Genomic DNA, 19,949 nt, shown 5'->3' on the forward strand with positions numbered 1-19,949 from the left:
AGCAAGATCACTTGACTCCCTGGTTTCAGCTCCTTTTCCAGGGGAGTGAACGGTTCTGTTTCACTGGGGTTCCAGGTGCCACTCGGGTACAAAAACAAACACCTGCAGTTGGCTCAGTGTCTGCCCAAACAGCTGCTCAGTTTTGTGCTTGAAACAACTCAGGGCCCTGGTGGTTAGGCACATGAGGGAATCTCCTGGTAGTCAGGTTGCAAAAACCATGGGAAAAGCATAGTATCTGGGCCAGATAACTTAGTTCCTTATGGCTTCCCTGGCTAGGGAAGGGAGTTCCCCAGCCCCTTGAACTTCCCAAGTGAGGTGATGCCCCGTCCTGCTTCTGCTCACCCTCTGTGGGCTGCACCCACTGTCTAAGCAGTCCCAGTGAGATGACCCAGGTACCTCAGTTGGAAATGCAGAAATCACCTGCCTTCTGCATTGGTCTCGCTGGGAGCTGTATACGGGAACTGTTCCTATTTAGCCGTCTACATTTTTATTTCATATAATAGTGATCTAGCTAAAGCAAGATCAGTACTTGCTAAGAACTATCATTCTATAAGACTGTAAGCTCCTTGAAGGTAGAGACCAGCTTGCTAACTGCTATGCCTGGCACACATCAACAGTCAATGAATACTGACTGAGGTGTAAAATGAAAGAAAGTATGTGAGCAAAAGGGGGAGCCTGGGTAGCATTTGTGAAATGTGTAATTGATATATAACATGGAAACTTGATATTTGAAAATACGTATTTGTGAAAGATATAAAGCGTAGAATGATTATTTACCTTGAACATATGGTCTTCATTTTAGACTATGATTTGTCGAACAACCCTGAATACTTAAACTGTGATTTGTATAGTGAACCTTTGCTGATTGCCCCTGGGTGCTTTCTATGCCTCTGTTGCCAAGTTATTTTCAATGGCTCCTGTCTGGGGATTCATGTGGTTCCTGAGAAGGCAATTTTGCGTGTTACATTAGAGGAGTGTTTTGATTTAGGCTAAGCCATTCAGCACAGTCGCCCTCTAGTCATGGTGATTACTTTAGGAATGGATCATCACCATCATCACCATCATCATCATCATCATCATCATCACTTTCACAGCACTTTCTAATTTACTAAGTGCTAGGTGCTATTCTAAGCACTGAGTTAGCCCATTTGGTCCTCACAACAACCCTTCAGGGTAGGTGCTATTATAATCCCCTTTTTGCTGCTCTGAGGCACAGAGCTGGTAAATAGTGAGCTGGGAGGGATCCTAACTCAGGCAGTCTGGCTCTGGAATCTGTGCTCCTAATGACTTCACTGAACTGCTTGTGACTGAAGCTGGTCTATCAGCGTGAACTCTGGGCTTCAGACTAAGAAAGTTAGGATGGGTGGCTCCCTTAGCTCTGTGTGGTGTGGAGAGCAGATGTGAGCCCTGGAACTGCTCCAGCATCTGATTGCTTCAGGGGAGGCTAGGCTGAGTTCAAGGAGTCCATGAAGGTGACAGAGGTGAAAGGACACAGAAAATTGGAATCAGTACGGGGATGATACTGTGAATTTTGTAGTCAGTGAGGCAATAAACTCTTTTTATTTTAAATGTTGGCTTGAGTTGGGTTTCCAAAAGCATCCTGACATAATTTGATTCCAAAAAACTATAACTTTTTCCTCTATGTATGCACTACATGAGAATATTTGTGCTTATATCCTTCACTTGCCTTTACCCATGATGAACGTTGTATAAGTATGGAGACATTAGTAATATTAAACAAGTTATTTTAGCAAAAAAGAGTAATATAAACATCATCTTACTTAACACTACAGTTCTCAAGATGACTTTTTTTTTTTTTTACATTTTAAAATTTCTAAAATTGAGGCATATCTTATAATTGGTATCCTCATTTAATTGGCAGTGTTTATTTTTCTTAGTGTGGTAAATAAAATAACAGTTACTAATGTAATTGATAGCATCTTAAAGCCAATGAAATATAGTAATTTAGTTATGATTGGATATATTTCCCCTCTTAAGTATTGCTTTATCCTGTCTACAGCCTGGACTAAGCATATTCAAATATACACTTCTATATGTACGCTACATGTATATACAACAAAGCTGCAGTTAACATCATACTTTCCTAGAGTTTTGATGGGCTTATGTTATGAGTAGTCATGATTTACAAATGAGAAAATTTAATAAAGAAAAACTTAAGGACAGAAGTTCCACGTTCAAACCCAAATCTGCCAAGAACTAGAGGCTTTATTTCTTTGTATCTCAATAATTTCATTTGTAATATAATTAAAGGGTGAGATTAGGTGATCATTAAAGCTAATTCCAGATTTTACATGCTATGGGTCCTATGGAATTGTATTACCACTGTTTTATAATGTCACCCCCAACAACTGCAATCATGATATCAATAAAGTATGCTCTAAAGTTAGATTTAATGAAGGATTGGAGTTCACTCTTTGTTTTGGGCAACTGAAGCAAGCCTTCTAAAACAGAAGTCCCCAACCCCTATTAGGAACCAGGCCACACAGTAGGAGATGAGCGGCAGTTGAGCAAGCAAAGCTGCATATGTATTTACAGCCACTCTTCATTGCTCACATTACTGCCTGAGCTCTACCTCCTGTCAGATCAGCAGTGGCATTAGATTCTATTAGGAGTGCAAATTCTTTTGTGAATATGTAAGGGGTTTAGGTTGTGTGCTCCTTATGAGAAGCTAATGCCTGATGATCTGAGGTAGAGCTAAGGCAGTGATGCTAGCATGGAGGAACAATTGCAAATACAGATTAACATTAGCAGAGAGGTTTCACTATGCAGAGACCATAATAAATCAATTGCTTGCAGACTCATATCAAAACCCTATCAGTGAATGGCAAGTGACAATTAAGCTGCATCTGATGGCAGGCTTTAAATCAGAATCTGACACTTATTTCAGTCCTTGCGTGGCACACCCATTATTTTATTTACTGCTTCCACCCACACCTTTTTCCTGTACTGCACACTTGTCTCAGTCACAGTTTTAGTAAGCCCATAAGCTAACTCTAGCCAAAATGAATGAAAAACAAATGTCACTGGAGAGCTTCTTTGAAAAGGGGGAAGATCCAATGATAAGACAGCAGAAGACTCCAAGACTGCAAACAAAAAGAAAGCTGCATTTAAAAGAAAATACCAAGAGTCCTGCTTTTTACAGGTTGATTGCAACAGGTGATTTACATTCTCTAGACCTACTTTGCATATGTGGTGGAGCCATGAAATTGTATATTCAATGGAGCCATGAAATCTTCAAAACTGCTTCACCACGTAGAGACCAAACACCCTGCACTAAAAGACAAGCCTTTGGAGTTTTTCAAATTAAAAAGAAAAACATGAACAGGAAGAACAAAAGCAATTATTGATGGCCACCACTTCATCAAATGTGTCTGCACTAAGAGCATCATTCTTAGTGGCTAACCACATCACTAACACTAAGAAGCCCTTTACTATTGGTGAAGAGTTGATCCTGCCCACCACTAAGGATGTTAGTCATGAACTTTTAGGAGATGCTGCAGTTCAAAAGGTAGCATATGTTCCTCTTTTGGCTAGCACCACAACTAGACAAATGAATGAAATAGCTGAGGATATTGAGGCACAAATGTTAGAGAGGATTAATGAGTCACTGTTGCACACAATCCAGGTTGACGAGTCTACCAATGTTGACAACAAGGCAACAATGCTTGTTTTTGTGCGATATATTTCTCAGGAGGATGTGCATGAGAATGTTATGTACACGTTTGTTGCCAACCAATTCCACAACTATAGAACTATTCAAGCCTTTGAATGATTACTATATTAGTTCATTTTCATGCTGCTGATAAAGACATACCCAAGATTGCGCAATTTACAAAATAAAAGATTTAATGGGCTTACAGTTCCTTACGGCTGGGGAGGCCTCACAATTATGGTGGAATGTGAAAGTCATATCTCACATGGTGGCAGACAAGATAAGAGCTTGTGCAGAGAAACTCTTGTTTTTAAAACCATCAGATCTCGTGAGACCCACTCACTGTCATGAGAACAGCACGGGAAAGACCTGCCCCTGTGATTCAATCATCTCCCACTGGGTCCCTCCCACAATATGCAGGAATTATGGGGGCTACAAGATGAAATTTTGGTGGGGACACAGAGCCAAACCGTGTGAATCACATATCAGGAAAACAGAATTGATCATTTTGCATTGGTATAAGCATGGACAGAGAGGCTGTCATGACTGGATGCCTTTCTAGTTTCACTACTTGGGTCAAAGATGTTGCTTCTGAATGTGAATCTACACACTGTGTCATCCATAGAGAAATGCTGGCTAGCAAAAAAAAAAAAAAAAAAAAAAAAAAAGTCACCTGAACTTAATGTTTTACAGGATGTGATTGAAATTTTCAACAGCATTAAATTACTGTGCCCTTAACTCATATCTTTTTGCACAGCTCTGGGAGGAAATGGATACAGAGCACACACATTTTCTCTTATACACAGAAGTGAGATGGCTTTCTCAAGGTAGATCACTGGCCAGAGACGTTTGAGCTATGAGACCCACTCCAAAGATTTCTTTTAGAAAAGCACCACTGGCAACACATTTCAGCGACACAGAATGGGTCACAAAACTTGCTTACTTGTGTGACATATTCAACCTGCTCAATGAACTCAGTCTGTCACTTCAGGGAAGAACAACAGCTGTGTTTGAGTCGGCAGATAAAGTGGCTGCATTCAAAGCCAAACTGGAATTATGGGGGCAATGAATGAATATTGGGATTTCTGACATGCTTCAAACATTAGCAGAGATTGTGAAAGAGACCAAGCCAGGGCCTTCTTTCTCCCAGCTGGTGCATGGTCACCTGTCTCAGCTTTCAAAAGAGTTTGTGCGCTACTTCCCAACCACAAAAGACCCCCAGACTGGGAAGGAATGGATCCATCACCCATTTGTGAATAAACCAGGGAATCAGCTTTGTCCATGCTTGAAGATCAACTGCTTGAGATTGCAAATTCTGGTGGCCTTAAAAGTATGTTTGAGGCAACTTCAAATCTCCATACATTCTGGATTAAAGTCAAGGTGGAATATCCTGAGATTACCACAGAAGCACTGAAAAGCTTCTTTCCATTTCCAGCATCCTATCTTTGTGAAGCAGGGTTTTCTGCAGTGACAGCAACCAAAATGAGATTATGGAGTAGAGTGGACATAGGCAATACACTTCAGGTGTCACTGTCTTCCATCACCCCCAATGGGACCATCCAGTTGCAGGAAAACAAGCTCAGGGTTTCCACTGATTCTACATTATGATGAGTTATAACAATGTAATAATAGAAATGAAGTGCATGATAAATGCAATGCACTTCAATCATCCCCAAACCACCTCCCGCCCCCAAGTCTGTGGAAAAACTGTCTTCCATGAAGTCCATCCCTGGTGCCAAAAAGGTTGGGGATCACTGTTCTAAAGGAACGGATTAGCACAACTCTTTTTATCAGCATCATCTTGGACATCAGCTCAAGTGCTATCTGTCATCACATTCAGCAATTATTCAATATAATTTGAATGTGAACTCTGTAAGTTTGCAGAAGGAGGGTCTGAAGGACTATTGCCCCAGTTGCTTAACTGAGTTAATTTTTACAGAAAATAAGAGAATATCTCACAAAACTTCTGAGATCCAACAGCCATTCATAGAACCCACTAATGCATAGGGCCATGAGAAGCTTCACGGGTAAAGTGCATATTTCAACCAACAACAATGTGTTGTGTCCTTACTGCAACTCTTTATTATCCCATCAACAAAAGTTGTTTTTGATTAAGATGAATAGCTGGCAAAGTAAGGTTCGATGGAAGGGAATCAAGCTAAAGACCAGTTGAGTGTGCTCAAAAGGAATCTGCATGTAGCATGCCAGAGGTGAAGTTTGTACAGGTAATCTCACTCACTCATTTAACACATACTTATTGAGAATCTACTCTCTGACAAGGACCATGCTAAGTATTTGGGATACAACAGTGAACAAGTCAGATGTGGCCCTGATTTCAAGGACCTACAGTTCAGTAAGGAGGCAGGAATTATGAAGATGATTGTACATGGGACCCAGCCTAGACCTGTGAGTTGGGAGAGCTTCTTGGAGGAGGGAGAGCAAAGTGGATATCTGAGCATCAAGTAGGATCTACCAAGATGAAAATGGGGTAGCAGGTGGAAGTTTTCAGAAGAGGAGAGTTTTAGGAAGAGGAGGCTCTTATGCTGGGAAAACAGCTCTCAATGAGAAAGTACATGAGGAGTCAGGAGGTAAAATCAGTGACTCACAGACCATATATTGAGCACCTGCTCTGTGTCTAGTGACATGGTTGCTAGTAGAGATTTTCCTGGCAACACTTTCCCTTCTAGTTTCGATGTATTAGGCATCATTAGGTTCTTTATTTTACATATTTATTTTACAAGATTAATGCTTAAAATGTAAAAGATTTGACCACAGGAGGGAATGTTCAGGGAAAAAAACGTATAAAAATAAATAAAATCATAGAAAAGAAAACAAAATTACTCACAGTTCTGCCATATAGAGATAACCACTGTTGGTATTTTAACATATGTAATTCCAGTCCTTAGCTTATGCATGTCTGCTATACTTTGAGTGTTTGATCCCACCAAACCTCATGGTGAAATTTGATCCCCAATGTTGGATGTGAGGCCTAATGGGAGGTGTTTGGGTTATGGAGGGAGATCCCTCATGAATAGATTAATGCCCTTGGCTGGAGGTTTGTGAGTGAGTTCTTACTCTATTACTTCCCTGGAAAACTGGCATTAAATAGAGCCTGGCACCTCCCCCTTCTCCGTCTTGCTTCCTTTCTCTTCCTGTGATCTCTTACATGCTGGCTCCCCTCTGCCTTCCACCATGAGTAGAAGGAGCCTGAGGCCCTCACCAGAAGCTCAGCAGATGCTAGTGCCATGCTTCTTGTACCAGTCTGCAGAAAATGGGCCAAACAAATCTTTCTTTATAAATTACCCAGACTCAGATATTCCTTTATAACAACACAAAGGGACTAAGACAGTGCCCTTAAAATGATGAGATTATGAACTCTACTTTGTCTTTTCAAAAATGATTTCCAAATATGTATTTACCTAATGACTAGGTAACACAAGTACAGAATAATAGGATGCAGAATTCTAAAGAGAAATACAGGGAAATGTTAAGTCTCAATTCTAGCTTGTCAATAAACCACTCATGCCCCTTTCCCAGAGGAAATGACTATTTTAGTTTTTCTTGGCAACTTCTTAATCAGAAGGCTAGACACGAGTTCAGAGATCATCTCCAGATGTTTCTTTGTCAGATGTTGCACTGGGATGCTCCTTCCCTAGGTACCACCTTTAAGGAAGAGCAATGTGTCATTACCAGAAGAAAGAGGTAGAAAATCAGCCTGCTGGGCATGACAATCTAGAGGTGTCACAACATACTCCAGGTTTTTTATTTTATAGAGGAGCATGCTGAGGTACAGAGAGATGATATGGCTTCTTTAAGGTCACACAGCTAGTTTGACTCAAAATAAAAATGACTACAAAATAATAAAAGCTAATTTCCCCATTATTTTCCTCAAATTTCTATAGGTAGATTAATACCCCTATTACTAAGCTGGTGTTAACCAAATAAAGTTTCTATGAGGGATCAAACCAGAGCACATGAACCAGGTAAAATAGTCAACACATTGGAACTTAGGTTATAACTTAGAAAAGGAGTCCAATTTTAAATGAAGGCCAATTTCATTAACTGGTAATTTGACAGATTCCTTGATTTAATATAAGAATTTATTTTCATTTTAAATTATTCCATACTCATTGTAAAAAATCATTTTTCTGTTGCACAGGCTGGAGTGCTGTGACACGATCTTGGCTTACTGCAACCTCTGCCTCCAAGGCGCAAGCAATCCTCTTGCCTTGGCCTCCCAAAGTGCTGGGATTACAGGCATGAGTCACTCAACTTTGCTCCAAACTTTTTTTTAAAAACAAACAAAAATAGACTTTCCTCTTTGCATTATCATAGAAACTGTTCTTTTAGGAGACTTTCTCTAGTTTTTAAAATAACAAAATGACTTTTGCTTATTTGATTGAAAGAGATTTCAAAGATTGGCATGAGTAGAGTGAAGTGGGTATTTTGATACATTGTTGGTGGAACTGTAAATTGATTCAGGATTTCTGGATTGCAATCTGTCATAATTACAATAAATAAATTAAATATGCATATACTTTGATTCACAAGTTCAACATCTAAGAATTCATCTTTATCAAATAGTATACACAGATACATGTAAAAATATTTACTACAGCATTTTATATTTTTATAACAATCTAAGTGCCAAATTTGAGCTGTTAAATTAATTATAATGTATGCATATAATAGAACACCTAGGAAAGATGAAGTGGAGATATATTCACTGACATGGAAAGTTATTAAAGGTAAGCAATGAGGTTGAAAAATCAGCAGCTTATATAATAGTGCAAGAGGAAAGTCCGTTTGTGATTTTAAAAGAAAGGGTAGCTAGGGTGTTTCAAAGTTCTAAACTATTTTTGCTAAATACAAACCACATTAATGCATTCACTACCAAGGATTAACAACTATGCAAAATGAGAATTCTCAGTAAACCCCAAAGAACATTTATTTGAAGATCACAAGGATGAAGAACCAGCTTAGATTGCAGGGAATTCTTGGGAGATGGTTTCCCTTGAAACATGGCTAACAGCCTTGAGGCAGTCTAATAAATGGGATCTAAGGCCTCAGTACTTAGAAAAGAAGACACCTGGTTAATGACATACCTATATGTGAAGTGAGTCAGGAGGCAGAATGGTCTTAAAAACTGGATGTGCCTGGGCACATACTATATTAGAAATAAAAATAAGGTGTCCAAAGAGACTAAGCCGTAGTATGATGAGACCAAATTAGGGATATTTCCCTTAATAACTACTCCTTCTGATGTTATCTACTTGGCAGGATCTTCAATACTTTCTCTTTGACAGGCATTAATTTGATGAATGAGGCAAAATAACAGGGAGGCTACTAGTGAAGAATGACCTTCTTCCCAAATTATTCATAGGTAATTAGGAAAAACTATTTTTTTTTTGAAAGATAATCTCCAGAGCAGTGATTCTCAAAGTCAGCTTGCCAATCTGCAGCATTAGCAGATTCTTCGGTCCCATTCCATAACTACTAAATCAGAAACCCTGGGGGCAGGGCCAGAAATCAGTGTTTTAACAAGCCCTGGTGATTCTGCTGCGTTGCTCTTAGGTATGTTCGTAATTAAATTATTTATGTATCTATCGTCAATAAATACAGGCTTTTTTCTTTTACATATTACAGTTAACTTTCTTAAGTTTGGAAAATGTAAGATTATAAAAAGATCACAGAAGATTGTTTAAATACATCTTCCTAAAAAGAATATGGTGCTTTAAAAAGAATTCTGAGTTTGCATTTTGAAGTACATGTTTCAGCAAGGGGTGGGGGCCTGTTTTATGTAAAATGAAATTTCTTCTTCCAGATTGAGGATTCCTGCAGTCTTTCACAGATGGAAGCCCTGCATATTTCTGTAGAAATTATGTTTATTCTGAATTTATTTGCCATTTGACTCATCTACCTAGGCTTATCATTACAAAATGTTAATGTTTAACATTTAACAAAATGTTAAAAATCACTGAAAAGAGATCAAAACCTTTGATGCACAGCTTTAAATGGAGCATATTATATTATGCACATGTTGAAAACTATATGATTTTCCTAGGAAAAAGTGTTTGAATAGCATCTTGTTAATTTGTTTCTCTGGATAGGCAGAGAAAGTCTTCCTCCAAAATCTTAAGGAAGGTCTATGTACAACTTTTTAAGAAACTACAAAACTTATTCAAAGTGGTTATACCATCTTGCATGCACTCCAGGATTATGAGAATTTAAATTGCTCTACATCTGGCCAGGTGCAGTGGCTCACATCCGTGATTCCAGCACTTTGGGAGGCCGAGGCTGGTGGATCATGGTGTCAGGAGTTTGAGACCAGCCTGGCTGATCCAGTGAAACCCCGTCTCTACTAAAAACACAAAAGTTAGCTGGGCGTGGTGGCATGCACCTGTAGTCCCAGCTGCTTAGGAGGCTGAGGGAGAAGAATCACTTGAACTCGGGAGGTGAAGGTTGCAGTGAGCTGAGATTGTGCCACTGCACTCCAGCCTGGGTGACAGAGTGAGACTGTCTCAAAAAAAAAAAAAAAAAAAAAAAAAGAAAAAAGAAAAAAAAATTGCATCACATCCTCACCCACACTTAGCATAGTGATATGGTAGTTTGGTAACCATTAGGTCTCTAGTGGTATCTGATGGTGATTTTAATTTGCATTTTCCTAGTGACTAATGATGTTGATCATCTTTCCATGTGTTTATTTGCCAGTTATATATCTTCTGATCCAGTCATTCTACTCTATATTACAAGACACAAATGCACATGTACATATAAAGACATGGATCCTTTCTATGGACTGAATTGTGTTGCCTCAAAATTCGTATGTTGAAGCCCTAACCCAATGTGACTGTTTAGAGATAGGGTCTATAAAGAGGCAATTAAGGTTAAATGAGATCCTGAGTAGAACTCTGGTACCAAGGGATTAATGTCCTTGTAATAATCAACCCCAGAAAATGCTATCTTGGTGTCTTTCTCTCCCCCACCCTCCTTATATTTCTCTTTCACCCTCCTTTTCTCCCTCTCTCCTCCTTCCATTCCTCTCCCCTTTCCCTTTCTCTCTGCAAGCACACAAAAATGTCATGTGAGCCCACAGTAAGTTGCAGCCTTTCTTCAAGTCAGGAAGGGAACCCACCAGAAACTGACCATAATGGCACAGTAATCTTGAACTTCCAGGCTCCAGAACTGTGAGAAAATAAATGTCTGTTGTTTAAGCCATCCAGTCTACTGTATTTTGTTATAGCAGCCTGAGCTGACTAATAAAATCCTCATAGCAGCTTTATTTGTTATAGTCAAAAACTGGAAACCACCTAAAGGAATAAAAACACAAATTGTGGTATATACATACAATGGAATATTATTGAACAATAAAAATAAATGAGCTATTTATAGTCACAATAGCATGGTTAAATCTCAAAATAATTGTGCCGAGTGAAACCAGACAAAAAGGAGAGTTGACACTGTATGATTCAATTGGTATTAAATTCTAGAAAATGTAGCTAAATGATGGTGACAGAAAGCAGATCTATGGTTGCTTGGGAAGTGAGTCATGGTGAGGAATGGGAGCAAAAGATGACAAAGTGGCCGGGCGCGGTGGCTGACGCCTGTAATCCCAGCACTTTGGGAGGCTGAGGCGGGCGGATCATGAGGTCAGGAGTTCGAGACCAACCTGGCTAGCATGGTAGAACCTCGTCTCTACTAAAAATGCCGGGCTTGGTGGTGCGCTCCTGTAGTCCCAGCTACTTGGGAGGCTGAGGCAGGAGAAATGCTCGAACCCAGCAGGTGGAGGTTGTAGTGAGGCGAGATCGCGCCACTGCCCTCTAATACAGCGAGACTTCGTCTCGGAAAAAAAAAGAAAAGTGACAAAGTGCAGGAGGAAACCTTAGGGAGGGATGAATATATGTACTAGCTTGATTATGGTGGTGGGTTCATGGGTGCACACATGTCAAAACTTATCAAATTGTATACTTAAAAATTATGCAGTGTATTGTATGTAAATTATATGCAATAAAGCTATCTTTAGAAATTCTGTGGAATCTTGTTGTCACTAGTAATCCCTAATTTTGTGTTAGATTTTAAATTTTCTTTTCTCCAGTCTCCGATAAAGAAATGGAAAAGAAAATGCTTCATTCAGGAAAGAGTGTTGTGTTGTATGTATGGGACCTTATGGCTTTGTACCTTTCCTTATGAGAAGCGGGGAACGGAATCCCTGCCCACTCAAAACCCTCAGCCTTTCCATTGCCACTGGAGGTAAAAAAACAAAAAACAACAGCAAAACCAAAAATCAGAAAGCAAAAAAACCAAATCAAAGGGCCAAAAAACATGTGACAGCAAAACTCAAAACTGGGAACAGATGATTGCTTGAACCTTTTGTTTTTGCAGCCTCAAGTGTCTCGGTTGGATATCTAGGTAAAGAATGAAAATGTTAAGCCATCTTTCAGTCACATTTGGTAACTGGTGTCAGGAACACTGTATTACAGAAAAGAAAAGCCTCCACAAGCAGACATGCTAAAATCTAGCATAGTAAGGTGTCACCTCGTAAGTCAGGCAAGACTTTGACAGTAAAACAAAGCTGGACACGGAATTTGATGAGAAATTCAAAACCTGCGTCAATTTCATAGAAAATTCAGAAGATAAAATAGAGCTTTATTCATAGCCTAGGTAAAGTTCAGAAATGTATATTGCAGTTTGGCGGTTATGCTGATCCTGTGTTTGGATGGGGTCACAATAGCAGCGAAGGCCGAGGTTTCCTACAGAAGATCCTTTGTGGCAAATCACTATGAGACGAAACTCCGTCAAAGTCACCAATTGTTCACTTCATTTCTACTGTGCCACAGAAGCCTGGTTTTGTTTTAAGCGCTAACGTCCTAGGTTTTACACAATTTTTTGAGCTTTGGCTACCCAGCTAACAAGTAGCAGAACTGTCAACTCTAAACTACGTCTGATGTGAAAGCTCTGACTCTAAAACTCAATATAGAGGTTTCTTTCTGGGAGACGTCCCCTCAATTCTCCCCTAACTGAGACTCGCATTAACTTCTGCTGGTTCCCAGCTGGAGAGCACAGATTGCACCTGCTCCGAAGCCCAGCGGGTCTCAGCTTCCTCCGCAGCTCAACCTCGGCTGCCTGTGCACGGACATCAGGACCCACCAGGGGTCAGTGCAGCTTCAGAGCTATTGTGCCCCTCAGTCCCGGACGCAGTCGACAGCGCGGAGGGCTTGGGATTGGGACCGCCGAACGGTGGGGTCCGAGCAGCACCGTGTCTTCTCCCCACCCAGCCTCCAGGTCTCCCGGGGAAACGGACGCAGCGAGCGCTGGACCGCCCCGTGGCTTGGGGGCAGCGTGCGGCTTTGCAGCGTGGACTTGCCGGCACCTCGCCGCTGGGACCACCTCTGCCCCGCCCTCCGTCCCCAGCTGATACCCGGCCCAGAAGGGGCTCCCCTGCCGCGGCCAGTGCTGGACTGGGGGCGGTCCTCTTCGTTCCAGGGCATTTTGCAGACGCCTGGGCCGGGCTCATATGCACCTGGGCTGCTCCCGCCCGGGGCACCACCCCTCGCGCGGCCAAGAGAACTTTCCCCGGAGCCTCCGCGGCCTGGCGCGCCCAGGGAACAGCCCCCGCCCGCCGCGTTCCCAGCAGGGGCGTCGCTCCTCCGCCCGCAGGTCCCCGCCTCTGCGCTTTGCTGAAGGTCCTGAAGAAGCCGCGCTCCGCCGCCGCCGCAGGCATTCCCGGAGGGAGAGCTTGAACTTGGCTACACAAGGCCACCCGTAATCGGCTCGGGGGTCCCCGGACGGGAGCCACACCCCGCGACAAGCTGATCTACCCTCGCTGGTCTGGGTAAGGAGCCCGCTGCCCTTTCCGCTCCTCTTCCGGCTCCTCAGCGCCCGCGGCTGGGGACGGGGTAGCGGACGGAGCGACGACCCTCGCTTGTTCCCCTGCGCCCCTGCGCCCGTGGTCGGGGCGTCGTGGGTGCTCCTGACACAAAAGAAAAGCCCAGCGCTCCATACTCGGCGGACCTGACCCGGGGCTGCGGGGCGGGGTCGCGGCTGGAAGTGCGCGCCCTCCGGGGACTCCGCAGGCCGATCGGAGGCCTGGACGTCGGGGCCGCGCTCAAATCTGTGCGGCAGGAGGGAGCCGCAGCGCTTCCAGGGGCTTCCAAGGCCGGGGAGGTCCTCGAATTCCCGTCCCTCCCTTTTCTGGTCTCTTGCCCCCACTGCCAGGAGACTTTTGTCGTCCCCAGGACTGCGGGAGGGGCCCCGCCCCCGCGCCTTCGGAGGAGCCCGAGCCTCAGGATGCGCGGGGACGCGCCGCCGCCCTCCGCGCCCAGTTCCGCAGGCGCTGCCCCGGCGGCTCCCGGGCGCTGAATCTCCCGGGCTTTTCCGCCCTTCTGGCTCCTGCCCTGCTGGGCGGCCCGGCGGCCCGTCCCTGGACCCCGCCGGGAGCTGCTCCTCTCGCTGTCGCCCAGGCGCGGCGGACAATAAATTAATGCATCGCGCTTGAGTGGAGGGGGCGGCTGGGCGCCTCAGTGGCAGCTTTCTCGCTTGACTGGAGACGGCCACAATCGACATGGGCTGTTTCTGCGCTGTTCCGGAAGAATTTTACTGCGAAGTTTTGCTCCTGGATGAGTCCAAGTTAACCCTTACCACCCAGCAGCAGGGCATCAAGGTGGGTGCGGCCGGGAGCGCGTTCCGGGGGTTGGCGGCAGGGCGAGTGCGGGGGTCCATCGCTTTGTCTGAGGGCTGTCACCGGTGGGTCGAGGGCGGCGGCCGCGGCTCTGAGCGGTGGGGAGGGGAGGCCGCTGTCCTCTGCGCACACGGAAAGGGCGGACGTGCCAGGGTGAGTTAACTTTGAGTTTCTTCATAAAGCAAAGTTGAGTTTGACGTTTCAAAGGTTACTTAGCACACCGACTCCCAGTAGCACCCCAAAACTCTTCCCCAAACCGGTTTTCTCCAAAAGTCTCTGGGTCCCCCGCAGCTCTCAAAGAGGGACAGAATGGGTTATACCGGCTGCTTCCCACCACAGTGTGGAAGGCATGGTTTCTCTCGGCTTTGTTGAAGGCGTTTTCCTTGACAGTGTGATTAGGAAAGTGAACTAGTTCACTCCGTGAAACACATTAATGGGTCATTGTGATTGTATTGCGTGGGTTTGTAGTTGGGTAATGCTACGTTTGGACGGGAAGTATTTTCCCTTTCTACGGCGACCTGGGTTTATCCTCACATTTAAGTAAACATCTCTCAAAGCGACCCGTAATAACTTTGCTCCTGTTTGTGGGTCATTAAAATGCAATCGCTATATTAACCTAGAGAACCCAAACAAAAAGGCAGCCAAGCTCGCAGTGATCCTCTTCCTTACGTTTGATGAGAAGGTACTTGTGTTTGTAGTGACAACCTGACCGTTGCGCCTGCGTGCTTGTTTTGCTCTTGCAACAATGTTAACTACCTAAAGGAGGTGTAAATCCGGAGCGTTTTGTTGTTTTGTTTACCTTTCTCTGTCAGTTTTAAATCACTAAGGCGTTTTAGATAAGGCAGCAGCTGAGTCTGGCTAAGGGAAACCGCCCCCCGCTCTGACAGAGCTGGCTTTCTGAGAAATCGAGTTCAGGCTGCCAAGTATCCTCTCTTAGTCTCTTCATGTCAGAAGTTAATCATAATGGGGTAGGCCCTGGGCATTTCCTTTTGTGAATCAGTTTTTACATAGTTTTATGCACACTAGGATAACTATTCCTGGCTAAAAGTTTCAGCGTTGGTGTTGCCATTCTTAGTGTACAGAATTCCAGTTTCATAGGTGTAATTCTTTTGCAGGAGAAAGGAGCAAAAATAATCAGTTAAAGCTACAGGATTGTTAACCCTTTCCTTTAGGGGGTTGTTTTGAATATTGTTTCCCCAGTAATTATAATGAGCAAAATTCAGTTCTGTTCTCAAATGATATTTCCTTTCAAGACCGATAAAATAGACTCTTCTGGGGGAAGGTGTACATTTTGTGTTTTTAACTTTTCTTTATGTTCCAAAATATTTCTCCTCTCACCCGCCCAATGAAATCAGGAAAATATTGTAACTTACAAGATGATGTAACATTCTTTGGTGTACTGTATGAATAAAATAGGCAAAAATCACAAAAACATTCTAAATTCTAGATAATACATAGATTCTTTATGGTGTTGAGGTAGAAACAGTTAGAAAAAGGTAACTGATGATCAGATACCAAGACAACAAGGAAATCTTTTTGAAGTGCAAAGTCTAAATTATCTGGAGTCTAAAGTCATCTGGAATGTGAGCTTCCTATTTAATCATGAAAGTCATGCCTGTCAGCTGTAGAGCATGTACGTTATTCTGTCAAGAGAGCAGCCAAGACTTGGGATCAAATGGAATAATTTTGTCAAAGAAACATGAATCAAAAATCCTGATCCATAATTATTTTTTATAATCCAATGGTGCTTACTTATCTTGTTTTACAAATAGGCTAAAAATTGGTGAGTGATTCAAAGGCAACAGCAACTATGCAATACTGTTATTTTGGATATGGGCTATGTAACTAAACAATAATTTAAGCAGGCTTTTGTTGGAAATAATCGTTTAACAACAGGCTTGGCCTCTGTCCTTGTCACAAAAGCATGCCACAATTATTTTGATGGCCATGTGTAACACAGATGTCTGCTAAAGCTAACCACATTATCTTCTATGCTACCTTAAAAGTGTATGTGTTAAACACCTACCTACCCTTGGCATGTACTAAATTAAATATATTTGCATATTTATAAGTGGTATGTATGAAAAAACATCTTGCATGTAGATGGTATTCAAACATTGAATGAACATGTGTATATTCTGTACATACTTGACATTTTTAAAAAATTTTTCCTAACCTTCAGGTATTACGGTGCATAGGTACAACTGATGTATATTGCATTAATTACATAAAATTAACTCCAACTTTAGTTTGTAAGTGAAAAAGTAAACAGTTACTTCAAAGTTAATAGCCAATAGCTACCATTATGATGTTTTTCCTTGAGATAGTATAGTTGGTAATTTTGATTACCACTAATTAAAGTCAAAATTAAGCAGGCAACATCAATTAGCCTACTTTTCTCTGAAATTAACTACAAAAATCTCTATTTTTCAAAAGCATTTCCTAACATTTATTTTGTGATTACCCTTTTTCCTATTCTATCTTAGATGAAGACGGCTAATTTTACGTTAAAATTATGCACACATTTCATTTCTTAGTAGAAATAATTTTACTGATTCCTAAATGATTAGTTGAGAATTTACTTATATTACTGTTAAAATAATGGACTGTGAATTAGAAAAGATTAATTATAACAAGTGAAGGTGGAAGAAGTATGAGAGAATCTTGGTAAACATTTTCTCTGTGTGTCATTTTGAAAAACATTCTTTGGATTTGTTTAAGCAACAAATTACAAATAGAAAAGTTAGTTATGAAGTGATTTTTCTACAACTTAGATAAGTTTTTCATCGATGTCAGAAGAAAAATTAATGTGTCATCATGAAAAGTGTTTCAGTCTGAAGATAACAGTTACTCATCTTATATGGTAAGATGAATATCATTTAAATGGAAAATAATTTTATTTCCATTTAATTTCCATTTAAATGGAAAATAATTTTCTGTGAAAAAAATACCAGAAAAATAAAACACAGTATCTTTGTATCCCTGTTAATGTTACGGGGAGGTATTTGCCTTTTTTACTTGCTTTAGGGACAACCTCACCTTGATAGCAGAAAGTCTTATTCATGCAGTTCACAGTTTGAACCTTATCCGAGATTTAAAAACTTCAGTTTATATAAGCTGAAAGCTATTGGTTGTGTGTTGAGCCCTACAATAGGTTTTAGCTGTTTTGTCTTTTGCTGCTATCTCTGTTGTTTATTCAAGTAAGGATTTCTGCTATGGTTGGTCTCTGTTGTTAGAGTAATGTTTGTTCTGGGAAACTTTTGTTGTGTCCTTTCTAGTTCTCTGTGCTGAGGGAGGTAGATGACATTCTTTTTGTTCTCTTAGCAAAACTTGAATGTGGCTCAGACTGCTTTTCTAGGTTTTCATTTGGTTAGCAAAACATTTTCAGGAAAACAAAAGTCACAAGATTTGATTATAAATTTAATTCTCAAAATTGCTGCTACAAATATGAAATAGATTAGTATTTTCATTTTGGCAAGATTTTAGTCCTCTGAGTAGTGTGATGAATGTTTAGGTACTCATTTTTCCCTATGAGTATTGACTAAACTAATGAAACCAATATGACAGTAAGATGAAGATTCCATTAACTTCTTTTAAATGGCTTTGTTAAGGTATACCATACATTTCGCCCAGTTAAAGCGTATAGTTCATCCATTAACTACTAAATAATGTTACTTCCCAATCATCCTGAGATTCATGAGGGAATACTGTGAGTTTCCATGCTTTGATCGGAAATTTCCTAATAAGCTAGAAAACCAATCATAAGGCAAGGGCTTAAATTCTGTGCATCTCACTTACCAAAAATTACAATTTTCATTCACTTTGGACTAATGAATAAAATCTCTCAGAAGATTGGGAAAAAAATGAAAAGCAATTATGTTAAGTTTATAAGTGAATACTCATATCTTTTGGCATAAGATGAACTGTGTATAAATAGCCCCTCAATTTTATAAGAAGTTATTTTTTGAAAAAAAAATAAAAATACCTTTATCATCCATGACTTGAATGTGATTTAATAACTGTTTAAGGGGGAAAGCATTGTTACCCCCAACAGCTTATGGCTGTCCCTCCCTAGGTGCTTCTGGTATTCTTGGTTCATAGTGAACTACACTTTTTGCAGTCCAGTTACTGTGTGTGTTCTTGAATTCTATATTGGTAAGCTTGAACTACCTTGAACTGCCTGTGGGAGTTTATCCTGTCTCTTGTAGGATACTTAGCAGCATTCCCTGCCTCCTCTCACCAGATGTGTGGCACCTCTTTTCCAATAATGACAACCAAAAATGTCCCCACATGTTGCCAGATGTTCCCTGATGGGCATAATCACCCTCTGTTGAGAACCACTGTCATAGAGGATAGCAGCTTCCTTTGTTCTTACGTCTTTGGTGCACAGGTTCAACATTGAATGTAGGGTAACTTTTAGATGCCTTCTATTTTTTCTTTTTCCCCCCTCTCTTTTGGAATGGTGAGTTGTTTACCTCATATTCAGTGAAAACAATATGGTATCTTTATCTTGCTTCATATTCAAGTATCTTTACACTTGCTTCATATCTTTATACACAGAACAATACCTGCAGTGATTAAAAGCATAGGCTGTGAAGTCTGATTACCTAGGTTTAAGTTTTGGCACTGCTAATTACTTACACATAGGTGTGTCTTTTCTGAGTTTCAGTTTCTCTGTAAAATGAAGAGAAATGATATATGGTATTCACCTTCTACATTCATGCTGTCTTGCACATGAAAAGCACCCAGAAAATTTTAACTTTATTCCACTTTTCCTCCTCCTCTCTTCTTGTTGTAGTGGCTCATTCCTTCCTAGAGATAAAGTCCAAACTTCATTGTTTGACTTAGTACTCTACCTGATCTAGCCCTGCCAGTCCAAGTGACTTGCCCTCTAGGTATGTAGAAACTGCTCACAGTTTCCCAAATATTCCAGATTGTTTTGAGACTTTATGCATGAGATTCCTGCTGATTAGTTTACCCTTTTGTCTTTCCCTAAACACATCCTTATCTGAACCATCTTTGAATCAAGTGTCCCATCTGCTAAGCAGCCTTCACTTCTGCCTGACCAAGCAGAGGTAGGTGCCTGTTTGTGCCTCACACATCCCTGTTACAGCATCTGTCACATTGCATGCATTATTTCTGGACACATCTGTCTCCTCCAGCAGCCTGTGAGCCCCTACCTGTGATCCCCGGAAGTCAGAGCTGTATAGTTCATGTAGTAGATGCTTATTAACTATAATTTGGTAGAAGAATGAGTGGAGTGTTACAGCTGAAATAGGCTATACTGAAAATCTTCTAGATAATGGGGTTCCTTTGCCATTTTATTTTTACTAGAAAAGACCCTAGAATAAAGTGAATCTCACTGTGAAAAATCTGTTGCCAAGATACTCTAATTTTTATATTGATAATGGGTAGAAAATGAGATGGTGCAGTGGACTGAATGCATGCAGTACAGTGAAAAGCTGACTAGCAGCTATTTCAGAAAACATGAATCACACCATTTTTGTATTTTGTAAGTACCAAGTCTTTCTCTTTTAAATTTAGTGCTCCTCTTCCAACCTGAGTCTTTCGGAAGAAGAGCATATTTCCCGAATGGAA

The 19,949-nt window shown here is 41.3% G+C and overlaps 1 protein-coding gene and 1 pseudogene across 2 annotated transcripts in view; one reads left to right on the top strand and one right to left on the bottom strand.

The window, feature by feature from the left end:
- Positions 1 to 12,420: 12,420 nt before the first annotated feature.
- Positions 12,421 to 13,797, bottom strand: LOC104660594 (annotated as a pseudogene).
- Positions 13,384 to 19,949, top strand: part of EPB41L4A (erythrocyte membrane protein band 4.1 like 4A) — a 266,828-nt gene continuing 260,262 nt past the window's right edge. Inside the window, exons 1-2 of one of the 2 annotated variants that reach the window (XM_010360995.2) lie at positions 13,384 to 13,505; positions 13,909 to 14,333. In XM_010360995.2, coding sequence (XP_010359297.1) covers positions 14,235 to 14,333 — 99 coding nt within the window. In that variant the 5' untranslated portion in view covers positions 13,384 to 13,505; positions 13,909 to 14,234. Of the gene's footprint in view, positions 13,506 to 13,774; positions 14,334 to 19,949 lie in introns of those variants that run through there. The other variant, XM_010360996.2, reaches the window with a different exon arrangement.

This window comes from Rhinopithecus roxellana, chromosome 3 (assembly GCF_007565055.1).
Source record: "Rhinopithecus roxellana isolate Shanxi Qingling chromosome 3, ASM756505v1, whole genome shotgun sequence".
NCBI lineage: Eukaryota > Metazoa > Chordata > Mammalia > Primates > Cercopithecidae > Rhinopithecus > Rhinopithecus roxellana.